At 40.5% G+C, this 25,335-nt stretch overlaps 1 protein-coding gene across 3 annotated transcripts in view; it reads left to right on the forward strand.

Annotated features, from left to right (window-relative positions):
- LOC126190629 (endoplasmic reticulum membrane-associated RNA degradation protein-like) overlaps positions 1–14,653 on the forward strand; it is an 84,213-nt gene extending 69,560 nt beyond the window's left edge. Inside the window, exons 6-9 of one of the 3 annotated variants that reach the window (XR_007538264.1) lie at positions 367–690; positions 3,086–3,328; positions 14,032–14,391; positions 14,422–14,653. Coding sequence is in view for 1 of the 3 variants with exons in the window: in XM_049931048.1 (XP_049787005.1) it covers positions 367–690; positions 3,086–3,328; positions 14,032–14,197 (733 nt within the window). In the remaining 2 variants the exon portion in view is untranslated. Of the gene's footprint in view, positions 1–366; positions 691–3,085; positions 3,329–14,031 lie in introns of all 3 variants that reach the window. The other 2 variants (XR_007538266.1, XM_049931048.1) reach the window with 2 other exon arrangements.
- Positions 14,654–25,335: the final 10,682 nt, after the last annotated feature.

Consider the following 25,335-nt stretch of genomic DNA (forward strand, 5'->3'; position numbering starts at 1 on the left):
TAGTAATAAGAGGTTCAGTTTTTTTCTGGCCTAAAATGTCACAGATAAGACGAATACTCTGTGATGTTTGTACTTTTGTTGAGCACTCAACAGTGTTTCAGTAAAAATTAGGTAACTGCTGAATATTATTGAGCTATAATGACCTATAATTAAGCAAAACAATTCTTTCATAACTGCTAAAGGTAACTTTTAACTTATGTGCTTCTATTGTTTTTAATGTTGTATTTTATAGGAACACTTGTGCACTGTAGCCTTCTGTCATCACAGTAAATATTAATCTTTAATATGTGGTAATCAGTTAATTATGTTATGAACACTACACTAAGTGGGTTTTTTTCATTCATTGTTATTGTATTATATTCACAGATTCCATAATATTGCCATTTTGAAGACAGCTATATTGCAAACAGCGAAGAGTATTACAATGTGGAAACAGTGCCCCAGGCCTCCAGAAACACCGTGGCCGAGTTGGAATGATGTGGTTAATGTGAACAAAGATGTTGGTAGCCTTTATCAACATCTAACCAAATACGTAACAGCTACTTTGACTCATGAAAAGCATGTGGATGATGCTGATAACTTGGGTAGGCTTGAAGACCTACCAAATATATTGGAAGTATTTCTGTCCAGTGTACATATCCCTATAATGCCTATTCCAAAGAGTAATATGGAAGCCATCACTTTACTCAGGTGGGAACTGCTACAGCAATCAATTTTTGCATTAAAATTTATAAGAAATATGTGTTATAAGAACAATTAAAAGTGATTCTACTAAGAGCTTGGGAAGAGCCCTTCATTACACCATTGTAAATATTAAGGGGACCATATATGGCTGTTCCCATTGTCCCATTCAGACACTCAAACAGTGGGACTACGTGGTACCAATTAGGTAACCATCTTGATAGATCATTTTATACGAAACAACTATGGATTTGTTGCTCGCCAACTCTGCTGAGCCAAAGTCTATCCATTGGACTAAGATGCATATGTATAATACAGTGACTGACTGCTAAATTACTCTTGACTTAAAAACTTCACTGTCAGATGAACAGTGTATTAATTAGTTCTGTTGGAAACAATTTATGTTTATGCATCAACGTGCATAACGATTGGGCGGTAAAAGTGTTATACAAACCAATAAATGAAAGTATATCCCATTTCAAGATGGTGGTTGATTTTATTTTTTAAAAATAAGACAAAATTTAAAGAACTCTTCAGTAGGAAACTTCGAATATAATACCAAGAATGACAGATCTTATGTGTTACTGGAATTTGTTCAGAATAACCCTTTTGTGCCTAATACATCCTTCCAGGAAAAGGGTACACAAAAAGAACCAAATGGACCTAAAATTGAAATGTCTGTATTTTATCAAACAATAAAGATATTTTGGTGAGTGTAGCAGTCGTAAATCATTTTAGAATTTAACATGCACAAAGGCTAATAATATACAGAGCAAAAATACACATAAATGCATAGTCTCGTGTGTTAATAAATTAATACAATTTTGTCAAGCATTCAGTCATATCAACTGCCTGAACTACTACTAGTTTTTAGCTAAGTACTGTCGATGACATGCCAGCCAGTGACTACTTAATGATGGCAGTGAAATACTCCAAAATACTTGCCTGAAGTGGTGAGCATATGGCCATCTTCTGTGGTGTGCCCCTCTCCCCCTCTGCAGTTATTATTATTATTATTATTATTATTATTATTATTAAATACTAGCATGAAAACAATGAAGTATTCTCAGATTATTTGTATTTTGTCCTACTATGCTTTCTAGAAGTTGGGAGATATGCATCAAAGTCAACTAATATCAATGGGCTAATGACAGGAGATACTTCCAGTGAATTTTGAATTTGCCACCAGTTTTATAATCCGTGCCACCAGAGATGGTCCTTTTGCTTTCTGTCAGAGAATTTTTGGCAACAAAACCTGGTCATCTCACATCACCACAGGTCTAGTCTGATCCGAGTATGAACTCAACAATAACCTGTTAAGTCTTACGTCCATCATCAGTCTGCATATGTTTCCAGCACTGTAGATAGTGGCAGTCTAATCCATTTACCTTCCACTAATATTGTAATTGTGCTATATTCATCATATTATTGACTATTTTGGAGGAAAAATCTATATCCTACCTGTATTATTTTTCATGGAAAAAGGTTCTTGTCTTGGAGAGCATCAATAGTGCACGTCTGTTGTTGCCTATTCATGCATATTTTTCAACATTACCAATAGTACCAAACAAATTCTAAAAGACAAAATGTTCATTAATGCTACTCTGTGGATTGTGGTAATGTGTAGTTTGTAGCATTTGTTCTTAATTTACTTACCATGCAATACAGTGAGTCAGTATAATGTACATGGGCAGATAAAAAGTCTACTCACCAAGCGGCATCAGGAGAATGCACACACAAAAAGGTTTAATTTCTAGAAGCTTTTGGATCCAGTGACCCATTCTTCTGGTGAAGAGTTAGTGGGAAGGAATAGGGGTGAAGGAAAAGGACTGGAGAGGTTTAGGGAAAGGGGCACAGTACAGAAAAGTCACCCAGAAACCTGTCAGAGGAGACTTACCGGACCGGATGAGAAGAAAATTTCCTTCTCATCCTGTCTGGTAAGTCTCCCCTGATTCAGGGTCCTGAGTGACTTTTCTGAACTGTACCCCTTTCCATTAATCTCTCCAGTCCTTTTTCTTCACCCCTATTCCTTCCCCTTCAACTCTTCTGCCAGGACGAGGAGTCGCTGCCTCCAAAAGCTTGTAAACGTTATACCTTTGTGTGTGTGTGTGTGTGTGTGTGTGTGTGTGTGTGTGTGTGTGTGTGTGTGTGTGTGTTTTTTCTCCTCCTGCCGCTTGGTGAGTGGATTTTTTTATTTGTCCATGTACATTATTTTGTCAGTTATTGATTGTTTTCATTGTAATAATACAGTAATTCAGTTTATTAAAGCCTTTGCATAAAAATAAATAAATAACAAAATTCTAATATTTATAAGGCAGTGAATGTGTATTAGGCATGATTACTTTGATGGTATATTCTTAAAGAAGAAAGAAGACTCCTAATGCCTGCTTGTTGTTATTTATAGGCAAACAATAGACAATATAGAAGCAATAAATGCCAATGTCACCTCCAGCCTTGAAATGAAAATTCAGCTTCTTGTTACTCACAAATTACGTTCACGACAGCGAGTTACATATGGTCGTTTTCTTAATGTTGTGCCACGGCTGGAAGCTGTTTTGAAGTGTGTAATTATTACAGTCAGTGTGCATTTGCTTGAAATGTCTATGGTCCACACCATCACAGAAAGAGACCAAGCAACATACATCAGGTCAGTGACATAAGCATAGTAATGTAGTGATGTATTTCCATTATTGTAATGTGTGTAAGGTGATGGTAGAAATTACTAACTCACATCTCTATATTTGGGGAAGGGAAAAAATTTATAAATGATCAGCAGGTAGGCATATTCACAAATTAATTTGTGCTGTGAATGATTCATTCCACATCATTACAATTTATTGTGCAAATGGATCATGGCACTAATTAACTGACATTTGCATTTGTCTTAAAACCAATTCTGTGACTGATATCTGTGAAGCAGCATAGGCTATGTTGTGTATTTGAAAGCAAGGACAACACAAAATATCTTTGGAGGTAATTTGCACAGGGTAGTTTCCTATCAGACAGGCTGATACACTAATGTAATCACAGCAAAATGGTCTCTAGTTTGTAATACTTTGAGATACTGAGGTAAAAGCAGTATTATAGTTTAACACAGGATTTGCTTAGAGAGTAATTCATTTATTTTGGAGCATTTAAATTAGTAAAGTAGAGAAGATAGAGATATACACAATCTTCCTTGGATTAGTTGAGTTCTGGTATAATTGCCTGTCTATAGCTATTGGGGACATTGTGACAAATGCGTATAACTCAGCTGTAGTGGTCTACTAAGGTTGAAAGTTGAAGGGCTGTCATGTACAAACCAACAGTGAAAGAGCAGCTCTGTTGTACAACACATGCATAATATACATTGAAATAACATGTAAAGAACATTTGTGTGTACCTGAATACTCTGCTTTTCACATTTCAGTGCTTGGCAGATGGTTCATAGAACCATTTGACTATTTCTCAACTCGTCGACTCTCGGGTAGCACATGGGAAAAACCAAGATCTAAATTTTTCTGTGTGATTTTATTACAGTGGTTATTTCTCCCTACATAGATGAGAGTTAACAAAATATTTTCGCATACAGAGGAGAAAGATTCTGATTGAAATTTCATGAATAGATCTCACCACAGTGAAAAATGATTTTGTTTTGATGACTGCCACAACAACTCACATATAATGTCTGTGGCACTCCCTCCCCTATTTCACGCTAATACGAAATGATCTGCAGCTGTTTAAATGTTTTCAATGTCCTTCATCACTCCTATCTGGAAAGGATCCCATACTACACAGCAGGCAAGCATAATATAGGTAGTCTCTCCAGCAGATGTGTTGCACCTTGTAAGTGTTCTGCCAATAAAACAAATTATCTACTTGATAGTTCCAATTTAAGGTGTAGAGGTAGCTATTACCATGTTTTGTGCCCTACAGATATCTTGTCAATAATTCAGTGGATTATTTATATTTCCTTTTTTGTGTATTGGTGTGACATTTAGGTACAGATCTCTTTCATCAATCCAACATTTGTCCTGCACACAGGGTGCACACTGAATTTCATTACCTCCATGCCAGCCATACATGAAAGAGGTCCATCACGAATCTTACACAGGAGTTCTCAACTACCAATAATCCCACCTTCTGTGAATGTCCAGACACTGCAAGCTGAGAGGCTTCCATTGAAACATGGCAAATGACTGCAGCTGGTTCAGGATCTTCAGCAGCCACAGATAACCCCAGAAACCTGCTTGTCAGAGAAATTGATGAGATCTTCTGATTAGTCCTCCAGTGCAACTTTCATTGATTGCCTCACCTTGAAATGGCTTCACACTTTACCACTGGTGAAGGATCAACCTCAATATGGGCATTAGCCAAGGCCCACCACAGTAATGGACCAATTGGGGGACATGATGGCTGTGCTGGATGTCCCTTGGATCCTCACATCTGGCCCTTCCAGTGGTGCCTAGTGGCAACAGCCTCAAGCTGCGTGACAAAAACCAGCACTGTCTGGAGCTATGAACAAAGGAGCTCTCACTCAGTTTGCATCTGAATACAGTGTTCATAGTTCCTTACTCAGTTTGCATCTGAATACAGTGTTCATAGTTCCTATCCATACTAAAGACAGTGGAAAACCATACTACACAAACGTGCAAGAAATTTAAGATTGCAAACAAAGCAGATCAGTAACACTCTTCTGCGTACAAGGGGAGGCCACAACATTCGGATCACAGATTTGCTTTAAACTTTGTACACTTTTAGTAATGTATTGGGACAACATTATGTGCAAGTAGCAAGGCGTACTACATAAGCAATTTCAAGAAAATCCCAAGAGGAGTTTTACGCATCAGTGATGTGCCACAGTTTTGCAACTCTGAGTACAAGATGGTTGTGGTTGTGCGATTGGCGTTCAAGTTTCATGACAGGTGGATTGATGGGTTGAGCCCCAGTCCTATTTTCTTAACACTAGTCATATTATTTCATACATATTACATCTGAAAGATGATATACTGAAAAGACACATGTATTTGCATGAACTCTTATTGAATTTCCATTGTTATTTGGTTGTTTACTAATTTTTACTATCACAACAAATACTGAATCTATAATTTTAAACAAGTAGACAATGAAACACAAAAAGTTTTCCTGAAAATGTATCCCTGTCATGATTTTTGAAATCCCCTATGCCTGTAGTCAGGTAAGGACTGAGAACTGCTTTACACCTGGATGCTTATATATGCAGACATAGGTTTCAAGGACTAGACAGAGGCTTGGAAAGCCCAAGTCATACATCGATAAAATAATATGTAAACAACTTTATTCAATAATACAATGAGTTACAGTTAATTGTTGGATGTGCTTTCGACATTACATGTTGGAATATGACACTGTTTATACAGACACGGAAAACATAAATTAGAATGGCATTTGCTACATCAAAATGAATGCAAGTTTCTAGCATGCACAAGGAATCTTGATAGTTTCTGAGGGAAAACAAAGCTCATTGATATTTTGAAAAATTTCTTTTTCTTCCAACAATCTGGATGCAAACCATACATAATGCAACATTTCCATAAATATCAGTGCTAGAAATTGGCAATGTATGATTGAAACTATTTTAACAGCATCTTTCTCGTTCGTTATGAATCAAATATGAAAAAGTTTGAAGGTGCTTGATATTTTTAACTTGTCTATAGAAATAAAGTTGCATAATATTTGTTGTAATAATAAAAATTAGTTAAGAGCCAAATAACATTGGAAATCTGACAAACATATATGCAAATACACATATCTTTTCATCATATTACCTTTCAGATATAATATGACTAGCATTAAAAGGATGAGAGAGAGAGAGAGACGAGCGCAACTTGTTTCATCGATTACAGAGCTTGAATGCTAACCACATGAATACCGACAGCTCGTGCTCGGGGTAACAACACACCAGTACATCGCTGACGTGTAAAACTTCTCTTGCGATTTTCTCGAAACTGCCAAAGTAGTACAGTACGCCTCACTACTTGCACAATACATTTTTATAATGGACTATTAAAAATGTACAAAATTTGAAGTCAATCTGCAGTCTGCACGTAGTGGCCCTCTCTTGTTCGAGCTGGTAATATAATGAACAAATAAATGCTCAAATGGAGGTTGGCGCCTGATTGCTGATTTTGTGGACCTAATGTCCCTTTGGTTATTACTCAAAGTACAATCAAGAAAATAATAACATGAGTCCATATGGTAACTTTTAATAAGTTCAATCTGAATCTCAAATTTTTCATTTTTAATCATCTTGTCATGTACATCTGTGCCATGGCTTGCCTTCCATAGTTGTACTGGAGTCTTCACTGCTAAATGATGCATTGAATATAGTGAATGAAGCAGGGCTGCTTTTGCAATACTGGACAATACTTGGCCTCTCACATTAAATTCTACAAGTTATCTTTCTTTTACATTGACATTGCTACCACCAAGTTATCAGTTAGGATGTATAGGCATAGGCAGAGGGTGTATACTGGCAACACACAATATCCTGTTGCAGAACATGCTCTACAGCCATGACCTCGGTGCCAGTTTCACATGTGCCATTTGGATTCTTCCCCAGACACAAGTGTCTCGAACTTCACAGGTGGAAAGTGGCATTACAACATGTCCTTGGTTCTCGCCACCCATCTGGCCTTAACTTCTTAATTTAGAGAGAGAGGGGCTGGCCAGTACTTACCTCAGCTCAGTACAGCCGATAGATACACAAAAAAACAGAACCGAAAATTTACATTCCTAGCTTTTGGAACAAATGTTCCTTCATCAGGGAGGAGAGAGGGGAAAGAAATGGAAGAAGGGAAATTAGATTCAGTTACTCACAACCCAGTTTATGAAGCAACAGGGAAAGGAAAATAGGCAGGGTAGCAAGGATGGAGGCATGGTTGTCAGAGGGAAGCCAAAGCTGTACTGAGCTCAGGTAAGTACTGGCCAGCCCCTCTCTCTCTTTGTTAGTATTTGTTTCACATCTTTATATGATATTTTCCATTAATAACTTCTTAATTTCTTTGATCTCAGCATTTCCTAATAGTAACTATTCCTTTCTTCACTCCCTTTTAGATTTCTGCATCTTTCATTTTCTGACCTGTCTAATTTTCACCAGCCCACACATACAATGCACTTACCTTTTCGCTCTTGTTAACTCATGCTCAACGTTTTGCTAGTTATCTCTGTCTTGAGTATTACTCTTATCTCTCACCTTTATTACTATCAGGTTTTCAATTCTCGTCCGGTGCAGGTCCCAACAGTCTCATACCGTCCTCTGACCCAGGGTTCCATGTGACCTTTCCGAACTCTACCTCTTTTCCTAAAACCCACCAGTCCTTTTCCTTCACCCCTCTTCCTTCCCTGTCAGACCTACTGCTAGAAGAAGAAGGAGCCACTGGCTCCAGAAGCTTGCAGATTATAGTACCTTTTAAATGTGTGTTCTCCTGTCACCCCTTGGTGAGTAAATTTTTTAACTATCCAATTACATTATAATTTCAAGAATTGATTATTTTTGTTGATATATTTTCCAAAACAGCAAATATCTTACTTGCACAGAGCTAGACTGAAGTGAAGTAGCAGCCCCTGCACCAATAAAACTAACATTGCCAGATAGGGAGACAACCACAACTGCTGCAGAAACTGAGGAAATGATTAATGATATTGAGTAAGGTGGTACAGTGATTAACTTTTGTTTGGGAGTACCTCAAATGCTGAGACAGCACGTTCAGCTGTGGCTGCGTTGCCTTCTGGTTAAATTTAATGGTTCACCTTTTGGGGCATCAGTCACAGGCCAGACTTCTCAGCCAGTAGAGAGGCATGCAGGCAAGCCACCACCAAATGCTGCTGTAGCATTATGCAATGCAGCAATCTGCAGTAGTTAGTGGGCTGTATTCTAGACGCTGTGGCAAGAGACTGCGCTTCCACAGCCACCAACATGGCAGGAGATGAACTTCCGTCAAAACATACCTGGCCAAAGTGACAGTAAATTCTCCACTGAGCCGTGAACAGCACTCGTTCCTAGATTTCTGTCTCCAGCCACTACCCTGATAGTCTCTAAGCCCCCCAGTGGTCCAGTGTGAGACCGTGCAACTTCAGCCTTGCTGAGAAGGGTCATCAGCTGTGCAGAGCTGCTGGTCTATGAGCCTACAGCAAACCTTATGGTTCCAGGCCTCAAGCCAGTGCCACTGTGTGGAGGCCACTTTCAGGCTGTCATCCTCTGACACTCTGACTCCAAGCATTCTGGGTTCAGCACTGGGCCTCTGCATGAAGAACCAGATATTTGGAGCTGGAGCAGTCAAGCATAAGCTTGCCGACTGCCAGGCTGGTGCTATCCTCATGTCAGCATGGCCACTTTGATGGCCACTGCTATTTTGCTGTGGAAGCAATTGGCTGCCTCACATACGTACACTGCCAAGGGGCTGTGCACCTTCTGGTGTTATGCTGACCTAGCAAGCCACTGCCTTGGTGACCATACCCACCACCAGGACACAAGCATTGACCTCTTGTACAGAAGTCCTGCTGGATAAAGGATGTTGATACTGGATGGGATTCTCTGGTTCTGCACTCTCTGTGAAATTAGTAGAACAAAGCACTATTTCCACATACACCACTATGGGGCAGAAGCAGCCTTCCTGGATAGTATTGGTATCAGTGTTGACTACCACTATGTTGCAGAGCTGCTGGTCTATGAGCCTACAGCAAACCTTATGATTCCAGGCCTCAAGCCAGTGCTATCAAGGTACACCACCACCACACTTTGGCCCCAGAAAGGACTTGGCATACACAATATTTTTACATTTGGTGTCAGAAGAAAGAGAAACAGTGGGAGACCTAGCATAGCACTGATCTGGAACATCATTTAAATGTTGTGAATGAAAAAAAAAACTACTTTTATTCCCATGTGATTGGTTCAGACATGTAGGCGTCTCATCTCCTAGACTGTATGATTTGATGGAAAGTTCATCTGTCAAAAGGGGACTCAGTAAGTGTAGTGATTGCAGGGCATACAATAAGGCGACAGATGGCCGTTTGCATCCACTTATGTATATACAATGTAACTTGGCAGGGCACAGTGCTGTGTGCACCCACTTATTTACAATAACTTGCTTTCAGTGTGTGAGGCCTGGACATAATGTCAGGGACTGTAGGGAATGCCCACATTTAGCATCGGGCATAAAAATGAGGTGTGTTTAGTGTCAAGAAACATGACTATGATATTGATGTTCATTCCTTTACCATTTAATTCTCCTTTTTATTGTGGACACAGTCTTTGCAATGAGTGAAACAAGGGTAAAGAAGACAGTTCAGATATTCTTAAACTAAATGGTACAAATGCAAGCAGGCAGTATAGGGTTGCATAAGCAATAAGATGTGTTAAGAGGATAGGTCCCTGTCCAGTATGTCAGTACCCATCCTACATTCTAGTTCATCTGCCCTAGTTTCTCTTTAGTGCGATAAGACAGGGGAGGATGTTTAATGTTCATAAATGACTTATTAACAGCTCCTAAACTTGGATGGTTATCGTAAGAACAGCTGTTACATATGGCCAATTTATGTTGGTGGGTGATGCTGAAATGCACGTAATTAACATAAGGAATTGACGAATGGTCCATCACCTGAAATTATGACGGGGGGGTGGGGTGGGGGGGGGGGGGGGGTCTGTTATAGTGGTATAGCAGGGAGAATAGCTGTGAGTATTACATGGAGGAGGCTAGCAATGTGTTGCAAAACAGGGGGTGCCATTCAAAGTTTTGTTGACGGGATTAGGAAGCTAAATGTCAATATATGCAAGTTGAAAGAAAGTGATTATACCAGTAAGGGGTTTTTTGTTTTTTTTTTTTTGCGGGGATTGCCACATAAGGTGTCAGGAAAAAGTGTAGGCAGAGTGTCCTAAGAACCCAGCTGGAGCAACTGTGACAGCATTGGAAGAGAGAGACATGGTGGCTAGAGTTCAGGATAGAAAAGGAATTTTTACCACAAGTGTTGAGTGACACAGATGCAGAACAACTGGCCACATAAGGCAGGAACACTATGAGCCACAATGCTGGAAATGCAGATGAATAGGGCATCCAGAATGGGATTGCAGGCAAAAGCCTGACATGGGACATAAGTGGACTCAAGATGGGAAGTAACAGTTCACTGTTAAACAGCAACTGATGCTCCAGACCCACTGTGCAGTGCTCACAGTGAATATAAACACTGCCAGACCACATGGAGTAGCAGAACTTTGGTTAGGTGGGTTGATGGAGGGAAAGGAAGACAAATTTTTATTGGTCATGGGGTTGCAGGTGTCTGTGGCAAATTTGGACCTCATTGTGGAAAGAAGGTTGGGTCCATTGCATTGTAGGTTAAGTGATGTGGATATAAGTGATGTACGATCTCTGAATTACGCGACATTTCTTTGGATTAATTTCTTACTTAAACATCAAACTAAAATTGGTCTTGATCATGTATGGTAGAACTCAATTGGTCATTGTTCCATAAAGGAGAGAAGTGCTGACAGTGCCACACTGCTACAAGGTTCATCCCTGTTACAAGGGGAACCAATTAAACTATGTACATCACCACTAAAGATCAGTTTGTGCAGTAATGTACTGCAGGGTATGGGAAAACTATTGTGTGTGAGCATAGGAAGTAATTTGCTGGTAAACATATTTGGTAGACCCACTAAAAGAAACTGAGGAGTTGGAAAAAACACAGTGTTTCATATGCTGGAGTGATATATGTGCACAGGAATTGGTCGGTGAGCAGATAGTGCCCATTGGCATAGTCAGCTTTGGGACTGAGGAAATGGAATTGTCTAGAAGGTGGATGGTTGCCATTTTCGATTTTAGGTGGCGGTGATTCGGATAAAGCAATTTGGACCCTCATCTTAAGCAAACTGGGAGTTTAGCTGCATTATGGGAGAAAGTAGCAGCCTTGGAAGGATAGCAGTGGAACAGTTGTTGTTGAAGTTTGAGGATCTATGTAATTGTTGGGATCTTTACCAACAACCTGAGTGAAACAGTGAAATGTTTCTTCCTCTTTTACTATTTTGCTGATAGGTGTTGATAGGTAAAACAATTCCTTAGTCAATCTGTAGAATTTTTGTAGGTTAATTCTTCAAAGTACTTGCAACTGAAAGGGCCTGCTAATAAGTGGCCCATTAGCAGTGGATGATCTCTTATCAGTGGACTACTACTACTTTTGTGTCAAAAGGTGCTGGAAGCGATTTCTGCTGTTTGATGTACCTATTAGAATAACATGGCAAGATAGTTTGAACTGATGTGTTGTCTATAATATACAATTTTAGATGATGGTAGATCAATGACATCTGCATACGAGGTGTGATCGGAAAGTTTTAAGAATGGATCCGCTACGGCTTACTGGTTTGGCGGCAGGTACACAGAGGGTGGGGAGTGAGTCATTGCCTTGTCCTTGAATGCCCTCTGACAGGAAACGACATTTCCTTTATTCAGTTCATTGTGGCAGTTGGTTGAGTGCGAGTCTGTTAGGGCATGTTGCCAGATTCTGTCTGCGTAAAAATGGAGCAACAAGTTTGTGTGAAAATCAGCTTCTCTTGCAAACTATTAAAAACAGCTTTTGGAGATAATTGAATGAGCCAGTCAAATGTTTTTGTCTGGTTCAACAGATTTAAAAATGGCTACAAATCACTTGAAGATGAACCACGGTTGGGCCATCCTTCCACATCAAAAATGAATGAAAATGAGAAAGTTCGCGACAGTATATTAAGGTATGTTTATGAGGACCATAGAAATTGCATATTGCTGACAATATTTTGTCCAATAGGATTGTAGCCACACGAAGTTCAGCTATATGTACTGTAACATTATTGGCCACTATTGTCGTAATATATTTGCTGGCCAGAAGTGTATTCAAGGAGCCACATGAGATAGTGAAAGTGAGTGCAGCTCTACTGCTTTTACATCACACAAGGAATAAAATTAGAAACAAGATAAATCAATCTTTATGGATGTGTTCTTTTTTAAGTGAGCAGAATAGTTCAGACTAAATTTAACTTTTGAACTGACATGTATCTTTTCCAAAATTTTACCAGAATCTGGAAAAATGATTTCAAATATATTATACAAGAAGCTGATCCAAGAATAGAAATATGAGTGTGTGTATATCAGTTACAACCCGCTTGGGAATCATCCTTGAGTTTTTAGCTACTGATGATTTGTACAAAAGTTTAATGTACTGTTTTAAAGTCTACTATTTATCAATAAGCCTCTTAGTACCAAAATTATGCAGTGCTTTGGTAGGAGGATTGAAAAATTTCGTTAAGGTAGGTTTGAAATAAGAATATGTCATTTTAAATTTTCTTTCTGTTCACCAGCAAGTGGCAAAGCACAAGATTCATCAGCGACAGATTGCTAACTAACTTTGTATACATTACTTTTGACATCCCATAGCCTTTGATCATTGGTGATTTGCATTTATGAAATTCATAATTCTCTTGTTTGTCAACTTCTTTGTTACTTTCAACAACAAATAACTAACAAAAAAAGGTGCATGGAAACTTTGGGATAAAAGTGAAACAATATTGTTTTCACTCAGACCAGGCTCTCTTATCAGAACCTCTGTATATAGGCTCTCTATTGGACACGTGACAGCACTGTCAGTGAGAGGAGTAGGAAACAGAGGTGAATGTGTTGCATTTACAGGCAAGGTCAGAGATAGATATTGTTCTGCAATACAAAATGTTCTCCATCTATGGTGGACACCACCAGCAACCGTTTGACAGTACATTGGCCCTGCCTGGAAATGAGCCATATTTGCCAAACATATGGCAGAAATGCTGTGTATTGCAGCACTGTTGATGACATTATTGCAGCCAAATATTGCTGTAAAATATTCAGTGGTTCTGAATGCTTATGCCATGTTATGGTATACGTACAAATGACAGAGTGCTGCTTAAATGGATTATGATTCTTTGTGGGAAAGGAATATAAGGTACTTAATCCCTAAAATTCATCTGGCTTGTTCAGCATTATTTGGACCACTTTCAAAATTCTGAAACACCAGCAGCACGTATTCAGACACACCTAATGCATAAAAAAAAAGGCTTGCTTTGACACTGCACAGACTCCCCCTCAGTGAGTATCTCCAAACACACATCTTTTGGTTACAATAAATGTGACATGATAACACCTGGTACATACCAGACACCTCCAATTCAGCTTAACAAGTAATAAGTAACATTATAACAACACTCTTCTTTATGTCACAAATAAAGTAATCTTAAAGATGATATGCAGTAAGTCAATCTTTTCAGTTCTGTATATAAAGGAAATAGATTTAAAAGACTTTTAAATGTGAAGCAAACTGTTAATTTTCCCATTTCAGGTTCCTGAGGACAGTTCTGCAGTTTGTTGCACTTACAGCATCAAGTTCTACACATGAGAAAAACAGGTGGGAAGAGATTGACACCTTGTCAAGGCAGTTTTGCCAACAAATGTTGCAAAACAAACATCTTGTCCCCATGAAGCACACAGTTGGGACGTGCAAATAAGGACCATTTTAACAGCTAAATTTTTGTGCCTCATTAAGTTATTTGAAGCAGTTTGTATTGCTGTGCCAAAATTGCAAAGTATTTGCTTCACACCACTTACCGTATATAAGTTTGAAGTTTGTTTAAATCTGTTTTGTCACTCGCTCTTTGAAATGTGTGTGTGTGTGTGTGTGTGTGTGTGTGTGTGTGTGTGTGTGTGTGTGTGTGTGTGTGTGTGTGTGTAGGGGTGGGGGGGATCTGCAGTACAGTGTCCATCAGTTATTAGATTAGAGATTAGATTTACTTTCATTCCAATTGATCCGTAGTGAGGAGGTCCTCCAGGATGTGGAACATGTCAGAAAAACAACAATACATGACAAATATTTACAACTAAAACAAATAAGCTAATGTACCATTCCACAGGTCCCAAGTGGAATGATCGTCATTTTTTAATGAACACTAAGAGTCATTTTACAATTACTATTGCACTGAATTTAAAATAAAAAAGTTTTTTATTTATTTATAAGGTAAGAAACATGTAATACAACTACTGTAGTACTTATTTACAATGAACACATTACTGCACGGAAATGGTGCAGAAGTTAGATTATACTTACACACTTACACACACACACACACACACACACACACACAAATTTTCAGTGAACACATTACTGCACTGAAATTGTGCAGAAGTTATGTCGTACTTATATACAAATCAGTTGGTTTTACTAAGAAATTCATCAATGGAGTAGAAGGAGTTGGCCACCAATAAATCCTTTAGGCTTCTCTTAAACTGAATTTCATTGGTTGTTAAGCTTTTTATGGCTGCTGGCAAGTTATTGAAAATGTGTGTTCCTGAATAATGCACACCTTTTTGTACAAGACTAAGTGACTTTAAATCCTTGTGAAGATTATTCTTATTTCTAGTATTGATTCCATGAATTGAGCTGTTGGTTTGAAAAAGTGATATATTTTTAATGACAAATTTCATTAAGGAATAAATATATTGGGAAGCTGTAGTTAGTATCCCTAGTTCCCTAAACAGGCTTCTGCAGGATGTTCTTGAGTTCACACCACATATAATTCTTACTGCACGTTTTTGTGCCCGGAAAACTTTAGCTTGGCTTGATGAATTACCCCAGAAAATAATCCCATATGACATTATGGAATGAAAGTAAGCATAGTATGCCAGCTTTTTCATTTTTATATCCCCTATGTCTGACAAAATTCGCATTGCAAACAGAGATTTGTTAAGACGCTTCAGCAGTTCTGTGGTGTGCTCCTCCCAGTTGAATTTATTATCAAGCTGTAATCCCAAGAATTTAACACCGTCCACTTCTTCTATCTTCATGTCATCATATGTTAGACATATACTCTTGGGACACCCCTTACAAGTTCTGAACTGCATGTAGTGTGTTTTTTCAAAGTTTAGTGACAAAGAATTGGCTAGGAACCAGTGATTAATGTCCGCACATATTTTATTGGCTGATCTTTCTAAGACTACACTTGATTTGCTATTTATTGCAATGTTTGTATCATCAGCAAACAAAACAAACTTGGCATCTGGTAATGTTACTGATGAAAGGTCATTGATATACACAAGAAAAAGTAAGGGCCCCAAAATGGAACCTTGTGGGACCCCACATGTAATTAGTTCCCAGTTGGATGATGCCTGATAGCTTGATACATGTCTCTTTCCTAATAACACCCTTTGTTTCCTGCCAGAGATATAAGATTTGAACCATTTTGCTGCATTTCCTGTTACACTATAATATTCTAGTTTACTTAAAAGGATATTGTGATTTACACAGTCAAATGCCTTTGACAGATCACAAAATATACCAGTTGCCTGCAATTTTTTGTCTAATGAATTAAGTACATTTTCACTGTAAGTGTAGATAGCCTTCTCAATATCAGAACCTTTTAGAAATCCAAACTGTGACTTTGACAGTATGTTATTTGATATAAGATGGTTATAAAGACGACTGTACATTACTTTTTCGAAAATTTTTGAGAATGCTGGCAACAGTGAAATTGGACGGAAATTTGATGCTATTTCTTTATCTCCCTTCTTAAACAGTGGCTTAACTTCAGCATATTTCAGCCATTCAGGAAATATTCCACTGATAAACGACTGGTTACACAGATAGCTTAATATGTTACTTAGCTCAGAATCACATTCTTTAATTAACTTTGTTGATATTTCATCATACCCACTAGATGTTTTTGATTTTAAAGATTTTATGATGGACATTATTTCAGTTGGGGTGGTGAGGGTCAAATTCATATTATGGAAGTTACTTGAAATGTCTGGTCTAAGGTAATCCATAGCAGCATCTACCGAACCTGACAACCCCATCTTTTCAGTAACAGTTATAAAATGTTTGTTAAAAAGTTCTGCAACACTATACACATCTGTCACCAATGCATCATTTACTCTTAATGCTATTTGTTCCTCTTCATGTCTGGTTCTACCGGTCTCCTCCTTCACTATATCCCATATTGTCATTATTTTGTTATCTGATATGACTATCTTTTCCTTGTAATATATTTGCTTTGACATCCGTATTACAGTCTTTAATATTTTGCAGTATAAGAGAATACTTCAATATGTAGACTGCTGTGCCCCTAAGTATTGTATCAACAAATAATAAATGATACCAGATGAAATTTGCCATCTGTCTTCCTTGCTGTATTGAAGGTGCGATTAATTCCTAGTACACTAAAGTAACAGAGTACTTTTCAAATTTAGTGTTCATTTCAAAAATATCAGGACTGCAAAGCCTGTCTTTCATGTTTGTGTTTCAGTTGCAAATGATGCCACAAAAATGGTGAAAATATAAGGAGTGTTCAAATGAAAAGATACAAAATGTCTTAACAACCAGACTGGTTGAAATTTGAATGTGTCACTTGGAATAACATAGTGAAACATCTAGGAATACAAAGCATGTGTAGTCACTGCTCTAAAAAAATCAGAACTCTGCCTGAGCAGGCAAGGTGATGCCCACCACCTTTTGTGACGTCCGGTCCAATAGCCATTAACAGTGATGTATGCTGTGAGACACTCCATAGCATACACAGGACCATCAAGAGCAAACAGTGTGGGCTGCTCAAGGAGTGAGTGATTCTGCTCCTTGATAAAGTGTGTCCACACGTCTCCCAGGTTACACAAAGTGTAGGGGACAAGTTCAAGTGGAAGTAGCTTGAACATCCACCCTACAGCCTGGACAAGCCATCCTGCAACTCCCATGTGTTTGATGCACTAAAAAAAAAAAATCTCAAAGGGAAATGGTTCAACTCGGATGATGAACTGAAGGATAAAGTGGAGGGCTGGCTCCTACCATAGCCACAGGAAGTCTGAAAAGAGGGAACCCTTTGCCTGCAGAACAGTGGGATATTTGTGCTCTGGCCTCTGGTGATTACTTTTAAATAAAGACTTCAGTTATGTCCACAGTGTTGCTTCGTACCTTTTCTTTTACTCATCCCTTACAGATCAAAATTGTGGACATATTCCCACAGATATAAAACACCATTTCTTCATGATCAAACCTATCAACTTTTTATCTTTGTTTACTACACTCCTTTAATTTCTGTAACTTCGATCTTGGTCTGCACACCAACTCTCCGACACTCTTTCCATTCTTTAAATGTGTCTTAATTCAGTATATTTGCCAGACCACTACAATCCAAGTAGGTTCCTCAAATTTACAACTACAGAGTAGGCATTAAAATCTTTAATTTCTTCATATGTAGAAACTATACTCATAAACACCTCTTCTCCCTGAAAGATTTATTTCACATCTTCCAACATTTCTACAGCAATGGTGTTTCTGTATGAACACACAAATCTCTTTCCTTACTAAAGATGTAGGTACACTCATCCTATTCTTTCTACACTGTAAGGGTCTACGGATTGCATGCAGCTGTACAGTGCAAAATAAACACTCGCCAGCCGACCTGTCTGGAATGTAGAGATGGGTAGTTCGCAAACGAACGGGTGCAAAGGAATGAATTCCAAGGAACGATTGGTTCACAGTTCACTTCGGTCGCGGCGGTCTACTTATGGAACTGGAATGAGGAACGATCGGTCCATAGTTCACTAGTTCACTTCGGTAGTTCTCGTTCCAGCCTTGGTCGCGTGCTCGTCTCAGTCTCGGTTTCCCTCGGCCGCACTCATCGTTCTTCACATGACGACCTGTCTCAGTTCCACTGCCGACTGCTCCTAGTTAGTTCAGTATCCAGTTGTTCGTTTCATTCACTGCGCTCGCCTGTTTTACATGTGTTCCAAGCTGTTCTTGCACTCGGGTCTGGCTATTCAGCATCCACAACCGGTAATCAAAAATTATTTTATAGTTACATAAATTACATAACAATTACTATGTTGTATGTAATAGGTACGTGATTTCAGGTAACAAAAGGGCATATCAGTTCACTTCATTATATCGATGAACAGCAGAAGACATACTTACAACAAGGCAAGTGTTTTTTTTTTCCATCGACTTGATTTAGCAGCTAACTTTCAATAATTTGCTTAATTTTTAGTGTAAAAAAATTCATATAAAATGATTTTCATGTATCTTTCATGTACAAAACATTACATTTAGGAAGGCTCTAATTATTTTTAAGTTTGGTTGTTTCCAATTTCCATTACCTGCTAGTTTAGTTTCTTTGAAAAAAAAAAAAAAAAAAAGTGGGTCATTTTGGCTCATGAGGAAAAGCGGTGCCTCTCCATTTGAAAAGACATAGATTGCCATAAAATCGTATTTACTTATTATTTCAAAAACATTTGTTCAGGAGCTTTGAAACCAAAAACTTTATTACTGTGAACTTTATTATTATTATTGCTGCATTAACTTTAATAATGCAACATAATAACCTAATTTTTACTAAGCCTGTGACGCAAGTATGAGAAACATATTATGCTTCCATAAAGTCTCTACTTCGCCTACGAACTCTGAGACAACGTGAAGTATATATAGGGTGTAAACGACTATTGTTTACAACGTAGCACAGCTATGTAGTGGAAGTCGAAACGAAAAATTTCATAGAAGACACTTGTCATCTATTAAGTTGGGAAACAGCCACCAACAGGTTTACAAGACTACATGAGCTATAGCCTATGCGTGTCACGTGAGATTTTCATGTTCACTTCTCCAGATCTTTACACATCGTCATCGATTGTTTTGCAATTGTTGCTTGCATTAGCTTGTTATTTCTTCACTGCCTAATTATTACATGTTTGTCTGTTTGTTGTATCTGCTTGTAACAGGCAACACACCGTCCTTAATTAGCGAGCAGTCTGTACTCGGGGCGGTTTTCCGTGAGCCACCCTATATTATTTCCATGCGATCAGCCATAGAAGGCTACGGTTGGTTAAACGAGAGGTTCTGCAGCATCACAGAAATTACTTCTAAAAGTGTGTAAGAATTCTGTAATGAATAAAAACTCTATACTCCAAGGGGGAGGCGAGTGCCCCTCTTGGTGCCCTCCATCCTTCAGTCACCTACACTACCAGTTTTAAGTTTTTCATAAGAACCATATACCAAGCACAAATGAACGGTGAACGAGTAAAAATGAACGGTTCCCAAAAACGAACGATCAGCAGTGAACTAGTTCCCAAGAATGAACGAGTTTGCCCATCTCTACTGGAATGCTGACAATTTGCTTGGTCAATAGACGTGCGTCCAACCGCACTGCAACACAGAGTATGCCACTTGCCACCGTCCCCAGTGTGCCGTATTAAGTAGTGCAGCCTCGGGTGTGAATATGTCTCTTTTTCTTAGCTCACCATGGAGCATTTCGATACAACCATAATTAGGATGTCAGACACAGTGATGATATGTGCATGTAGTGTACGTGTTTTATAATCTGCCTTTGTTAATAAAACTGTTTACACTCACTTCTCGTATTCGTGTATTGCCGTACCTCAAGGACCCACCGCTTACAAATCCTGACAACTATTTCACCTAATTATCATCCGGGGCAATAACACAAACAACCCCCATCTAGAAGTGATGTCAGAATGGGGATAATTATGGAAACGATAACTTCGAGCAGCAGCAGCATGAACATCTTCAGACTATGCGGGGACATCCAATGCTGGAATTCAGATTGGTCTACACCAGTTTGGCTAGAATACGGAAGGCAGTGAAGGATTTTTATTTTACAATTGAGTGACTCATTGGCAATAAATTAGACGAAGTGTTGCAATCCAGTCCGAGTAACATTGTCGACCTACAAACTGTTATTAATGAACTGCAAGAAGAGATTTGGCAGTTAAAAGCAGAAAGAAGCAAGTGTAACATTGTGAAAGACTTGGCAAATGATAGTTCATGCAGTACAGATACAACTACAATAAAGAAATTTTCATTATTGCCATCAGTACCAGTGTTTAGCGGGAAACCCAAAGGTGTTGCGAAAGTGTTTTTTCGTCAACTTGAAGGTGCCGCTGTGTTAGGATCATGGACAGATTCTGATAAGCTAGTGGTTGCCAAATTAAGAATTCAGGGAGCAGTACAAGATTTCATTTGTGCGGAGCCTACTTGCATGGAAAACTGAATATTACAATGAGTTTAGAACGACTGTTGTTCAGAGATTTAAACGTAAAAATGTGATCAGATTCAACAGAGCAGCTTCACAGTTTGCAAATGTGACGAGACGAATCTATCGAGCAGTTTGCCAACAGAATTCGAAACATTAACACTCAAACGTACGAGTTGGTAGAAAATGAAAACCGCATTCAGTTGTTCAAAGCCAACCAGAGAGCCTTGGACACATTAATTCATGGGTTGCACGGAGAGGAAGAAACCAAAGCTGTTAGATTGGTACTATGTAAAATGTTTCAGGAAGCAGTAGAATCAGCTGTTGATTTCGTCGAAGCACTAAGACGACCAAATGAGATGCAGAAACAAGAATGCAGAGTTTTCAACATAATAGTACAATGTTACAGATGCAATAAACTGGGTCACAAGCATAAGGATTGTAAAGAGAATTGAATCTGCCATCATTGCGGGACGCAGGGTCATGTTTAGAGAGATTGTCGCAAGAAGAAGAAAGGTAATGCGAACAACAGACAATCTGCTAGATCTTTAAACGAGTACAGGGATCTACGGGCCACGACTGTCCGCCCCTTGCCAGAGATAGTGATTCCTGTTAGTTCCAGTGAAAATCAGACCGAAAATGACTTCGTGTTAAGTGCTGTATATCATGAGAAAAACATCGAACTACTTATCGAAACAGGAGCACTGACTTCATTAATGTGGTGTTGCATAGATAAACGGGATAAATTGAAACTGCCACTATTAAAACTGTGAGGGTTAAACGGAGGAGAAGTTGACGTAGAATTAATTCTTGGCCAAGGCCAAGATGAAGGTGAAAATAAAGATAAAAAAATATAGTAGTTTCAAATAACGAAATGCGTTACGACGGTGTACTTGGGTACAATTTCTTGTCCACTAATGAGGCAGAGATATTTGTCGCAGAAAGAAAGATCAGTCTAGGCCGTAGCAACTACAACCTAGGAAATTGTTCTTCAGATCATACTCAAAGGAGCAGCAATACTGACATCATGGGAATGGAGCACCCAAACGATGCATCAGTTCAAACCATCTGAGTCGATGTTCAGAATGACCAGCCTCAGCAAATTCCCAAGGGAGCAGGAAAGACAATCTACGTTGAAGTTAAGTCAGCCCGAAGCAAGGAAGGAACTTTGTTATTAATTGAGTAGTCCAAGAAAAGTGAGTTACTGGATACAATTCATTGTTGTATTGCTAAAAGTGAAGGTGTCGCTGCAATGCTGAGACAGAATGTCGCAAAAGTCCCAGTGGTGATATTACTTTGTATTATAATTATTAATAAAGTTTTATCCTTGACTCCTGTTACCGGGGACATCAGCCAAGAACCGCTAGGTGTACATCTGGTAATCGGGGGCTCAAGGATGCAACATTTTTAAAAAATTAATAGAGCATAGTGCTGTAAAGGATGAGCCAGACAATAAGGGATTTTACTTTATTATATGAGCCTCCAACCGGTAACTTCATTTTTCCATTGCGGTCAAGCCACGGCCGGCAGTGTTAGCTGCCTGTAAAGTCTTTCGTCCCACGGTTTAGTAACAGGAAGTCAGCACCGACGAAGGGCACCTTGTTCACGCACCTCTCTCGTGTGCTGACGAGGTAACGCCGCCCCAGGCGTCGCTTAGCAGGCAACGCTCTGGAAAGTTCCATGCCGCCCGCACGGTTTGCTCGGTCCTGACCAATCAGGGCGGAGGAAGCCGCGTGGTGCGTCGAAGATACCCGGCCGCCCGTCGCCGGGCCCACTCTCTTGTATTCTTGCTTACCCGCGAGTCGGATGCGCGCCCTGTAGCATTGAACATCTCCCGCTTCTCCCGGTGCTGCGGCACTGTGGACTTAGTTTTGGCAGACAACCACTTTCGGTAGCTTCGCGAACAATGTTCGCCAAATTGTAAGCTCTGGCTCACCCTCACCTCCCTAGGCCTATGTAGCCCCTTTCCATCATGCTTTAGCCAATAAATGGCCTTTCTCTAAAAATTACACTATTATTCCATAACGCCCACCGCCTGCCCATACCCGCCATCCTGTACAATTTGTGTCAGAAGTGGGATGCCGTTCCCGTAGTGACTTTGGCGCTACACTAAATTTCTCCCGGCAAGACGCCGTACACTTCGCGCATGGGATGCGCCAACCGGCCGCCACGTTTGCTCCACGTGGGCCGTGGCTGCTCCACTAAACACGCACAGGGCGCGCGCTGCAGCGAGGCAGCCCACGCTAGTCAGCCACGTGAGCCGGACGCCGCCGCGCTGCCCGCTGCCTGAGTTCGAGGGGCGACCGGCCGGGCCGCCGTCATCCGCCGCCGCGCCAGCCGCCGCCGCCGCGCCGCCCACCGCCGCTGCCACCGACGCGCTAGGGGCCTGCCGCCATCGCCGACCGGCCGAGCCAGCGCCGTCCGCCGCCAACACATTTGCCGCCGCCCGAGGGTCCGGACGCCGCCGCCGACCACCGCCGCCGCAGCCACTGCACCACGCCGTCGCCGCCGCTACTGCGTCGCACCGCCTCCATCGCCATGTAAGTCGCCGCGATACTTACAACAATAGCTTCGACGATCTTCCGCCGCTGGATTGAGAATCTTTGTGGCCGTCCTTTTTTTGTAACAATCATTACTTTTTTCTGGTCACTAGCGTCCCATAAAATTGTAAACATGCCGATGGGAACACGAACGACGGAACGGGATACCCTCGCAGAGGCACCTGCCTCGCAAGACCCGCTCGAGGCCATAAATGCGCAAATGCGCCAGTTATTCGCACAAAATCAGGAGCTACTTGAGCAAAACCGCGTCTTGAAACAGACGCTGGAAGCTAGTGCGCGAACTTCCATACCTGTGGCTAGCTCCACCCCTGTAACAAATGCTCAAACAGAGGCAACTAACACTAATTCTGTCTCTAATACAAACGCAACAATTTCAGCTAACAGGGCGACTGTAAGCAATTTTCCTGCTGCTGATTTCATCCCCACGTTTTCTGGGAAGTCCCACGAAAATGTGGCTATGTTCTTACAAAATATTCGTGATGTGGGTCGCACGTCTGCCTGGCCGGATGATCTACTGGTCAATGTAGCCAGACTGAAGTTGACAGGGGAAGCTCGAATGTTTATAGAAACGGTGGACGAATTGCGTGACACGCACGAATTTGAAGTATTGGCTCGCGGATTGACTATGCGTTATTCCGATACCAGAGGTACCGCATATTACAGAGATCAATTATCAACCCTTAGGCAGAAGCCTAATGAGGATTTTGATGCCTTTGCAGATCGCATACGAGCAGTATCTTGTCGTACATATAAGCTAGGCGAAAATGCCAGTGAAAACAGAATTTTGCGCTCAGAAGCGGAAGCGCGTGCAATTGATGCATTTGTTCGCGGTATTGACCCCCGCATCGGAGGATAAGTCAAAGCAGCCTCCCCCACTTCTTTGTTTGAAGCTGTTCGTTTGGCAATGTTACGCGAAGAGGTATTGCGTTTTTGCGCTGCCGCACCGCGCCCATCGGACCCAGTACCGGTCCCAGCAAAAGCAGTATTCTGTCAGCGTTGTGGGAAGCCCAACCATACGGCAATGTGTTGTCGCGCGCCGTATTGCACTATTTGCCAGACAGTAGGCCATGCTGATAATGTTTGCCCCACAAAGTCACCATTTTCTAATCAGATGCGCGGCCACCGCCGCAACGCGGGGTCGAATCAGGGAAACGCTTGGGGGGCAGGTTCCGCCACCCACCCGCGCCCCCGACAAAAATAATACACCCGGTTAGGACCGAAAAATGTAAAGAGGTGGAACATGTTAGTCTAGTTGGCGTACTCGGGAACAAATTAGTTAGAATTTTAGTTGATACTGGTGCTCAAGTTAGTGTATTGTTTGTGGAGAAAAATGATCGAAGGGTGTTACAGCCACCCCGGTACCATATCAGTGGCCTTGGAGAGGAAGTAATTGTCCCTGCAGGTTCGTGTGTAGTGAATCTGCAAATAGATGAGGGTAAATACAGTCAGAGGATGGAAGTAGTAAGGCTAAAGAAGGGTGAATTTGACATCATACTAGGGAATGACTTCCTGCACCGTTATCAGGGGATAGTGGATTATCGAACGCGAACTGTGCAGTTCGGCGAAGCAATTCACCGATTTGGCAGTGCGCACCCCCGTCAGACGCGAGGGAGCTGTGAAAGGCGCCGTTCACAGTCTCCCATAAAACCGCAGATGTGGGCGATAAAAACCACTGACCCTGTGAGGATAAAAGGCGGAAGTGGAAAGATTCTCTGGATAGATGTCAAAAGTCAAGAACAGCCTAAGACAGACATTCTGGTTGACCCGCTCACCCACAATGATGTTTTAGATCGTCAGTCAGTACATATAAAGAGAAGTATCTGCCGACCGGAGAGGAGACAGAAGGGTTTTGCGATACCAGTAAGTATAGATAATTTTGGCGTAAAAGATGTTGTGATACCGAAGGGTACTATTGTTGCCAGTGGACAGGAAATTTTTGAGGAAATAAGAGGAGCTAAGAAGCAGCAGATATTGTCGGTCCTTTCCCTGTGAGCCCCCAAAATAATCGGTATATTCTGTCCATTATAGATCATTTCTCTAGGTTCTTGATTCTCA

This window comes from Schistocerca cancellata, chromosome 1 (genome assembly GCF_023864275.1).
Source record: "Schistocerca cancellata isolate TAMUIC-IGC-003103 chromosome 1, iqSchCanc2.1, whole genome shotgun sequence".
Lineage (NCBI taxonomy): Eukaryota > Metazoa > Arthropoda > Insecta > Orthoptera > Acrididae > Schistocerca > Schistocerca cancellata.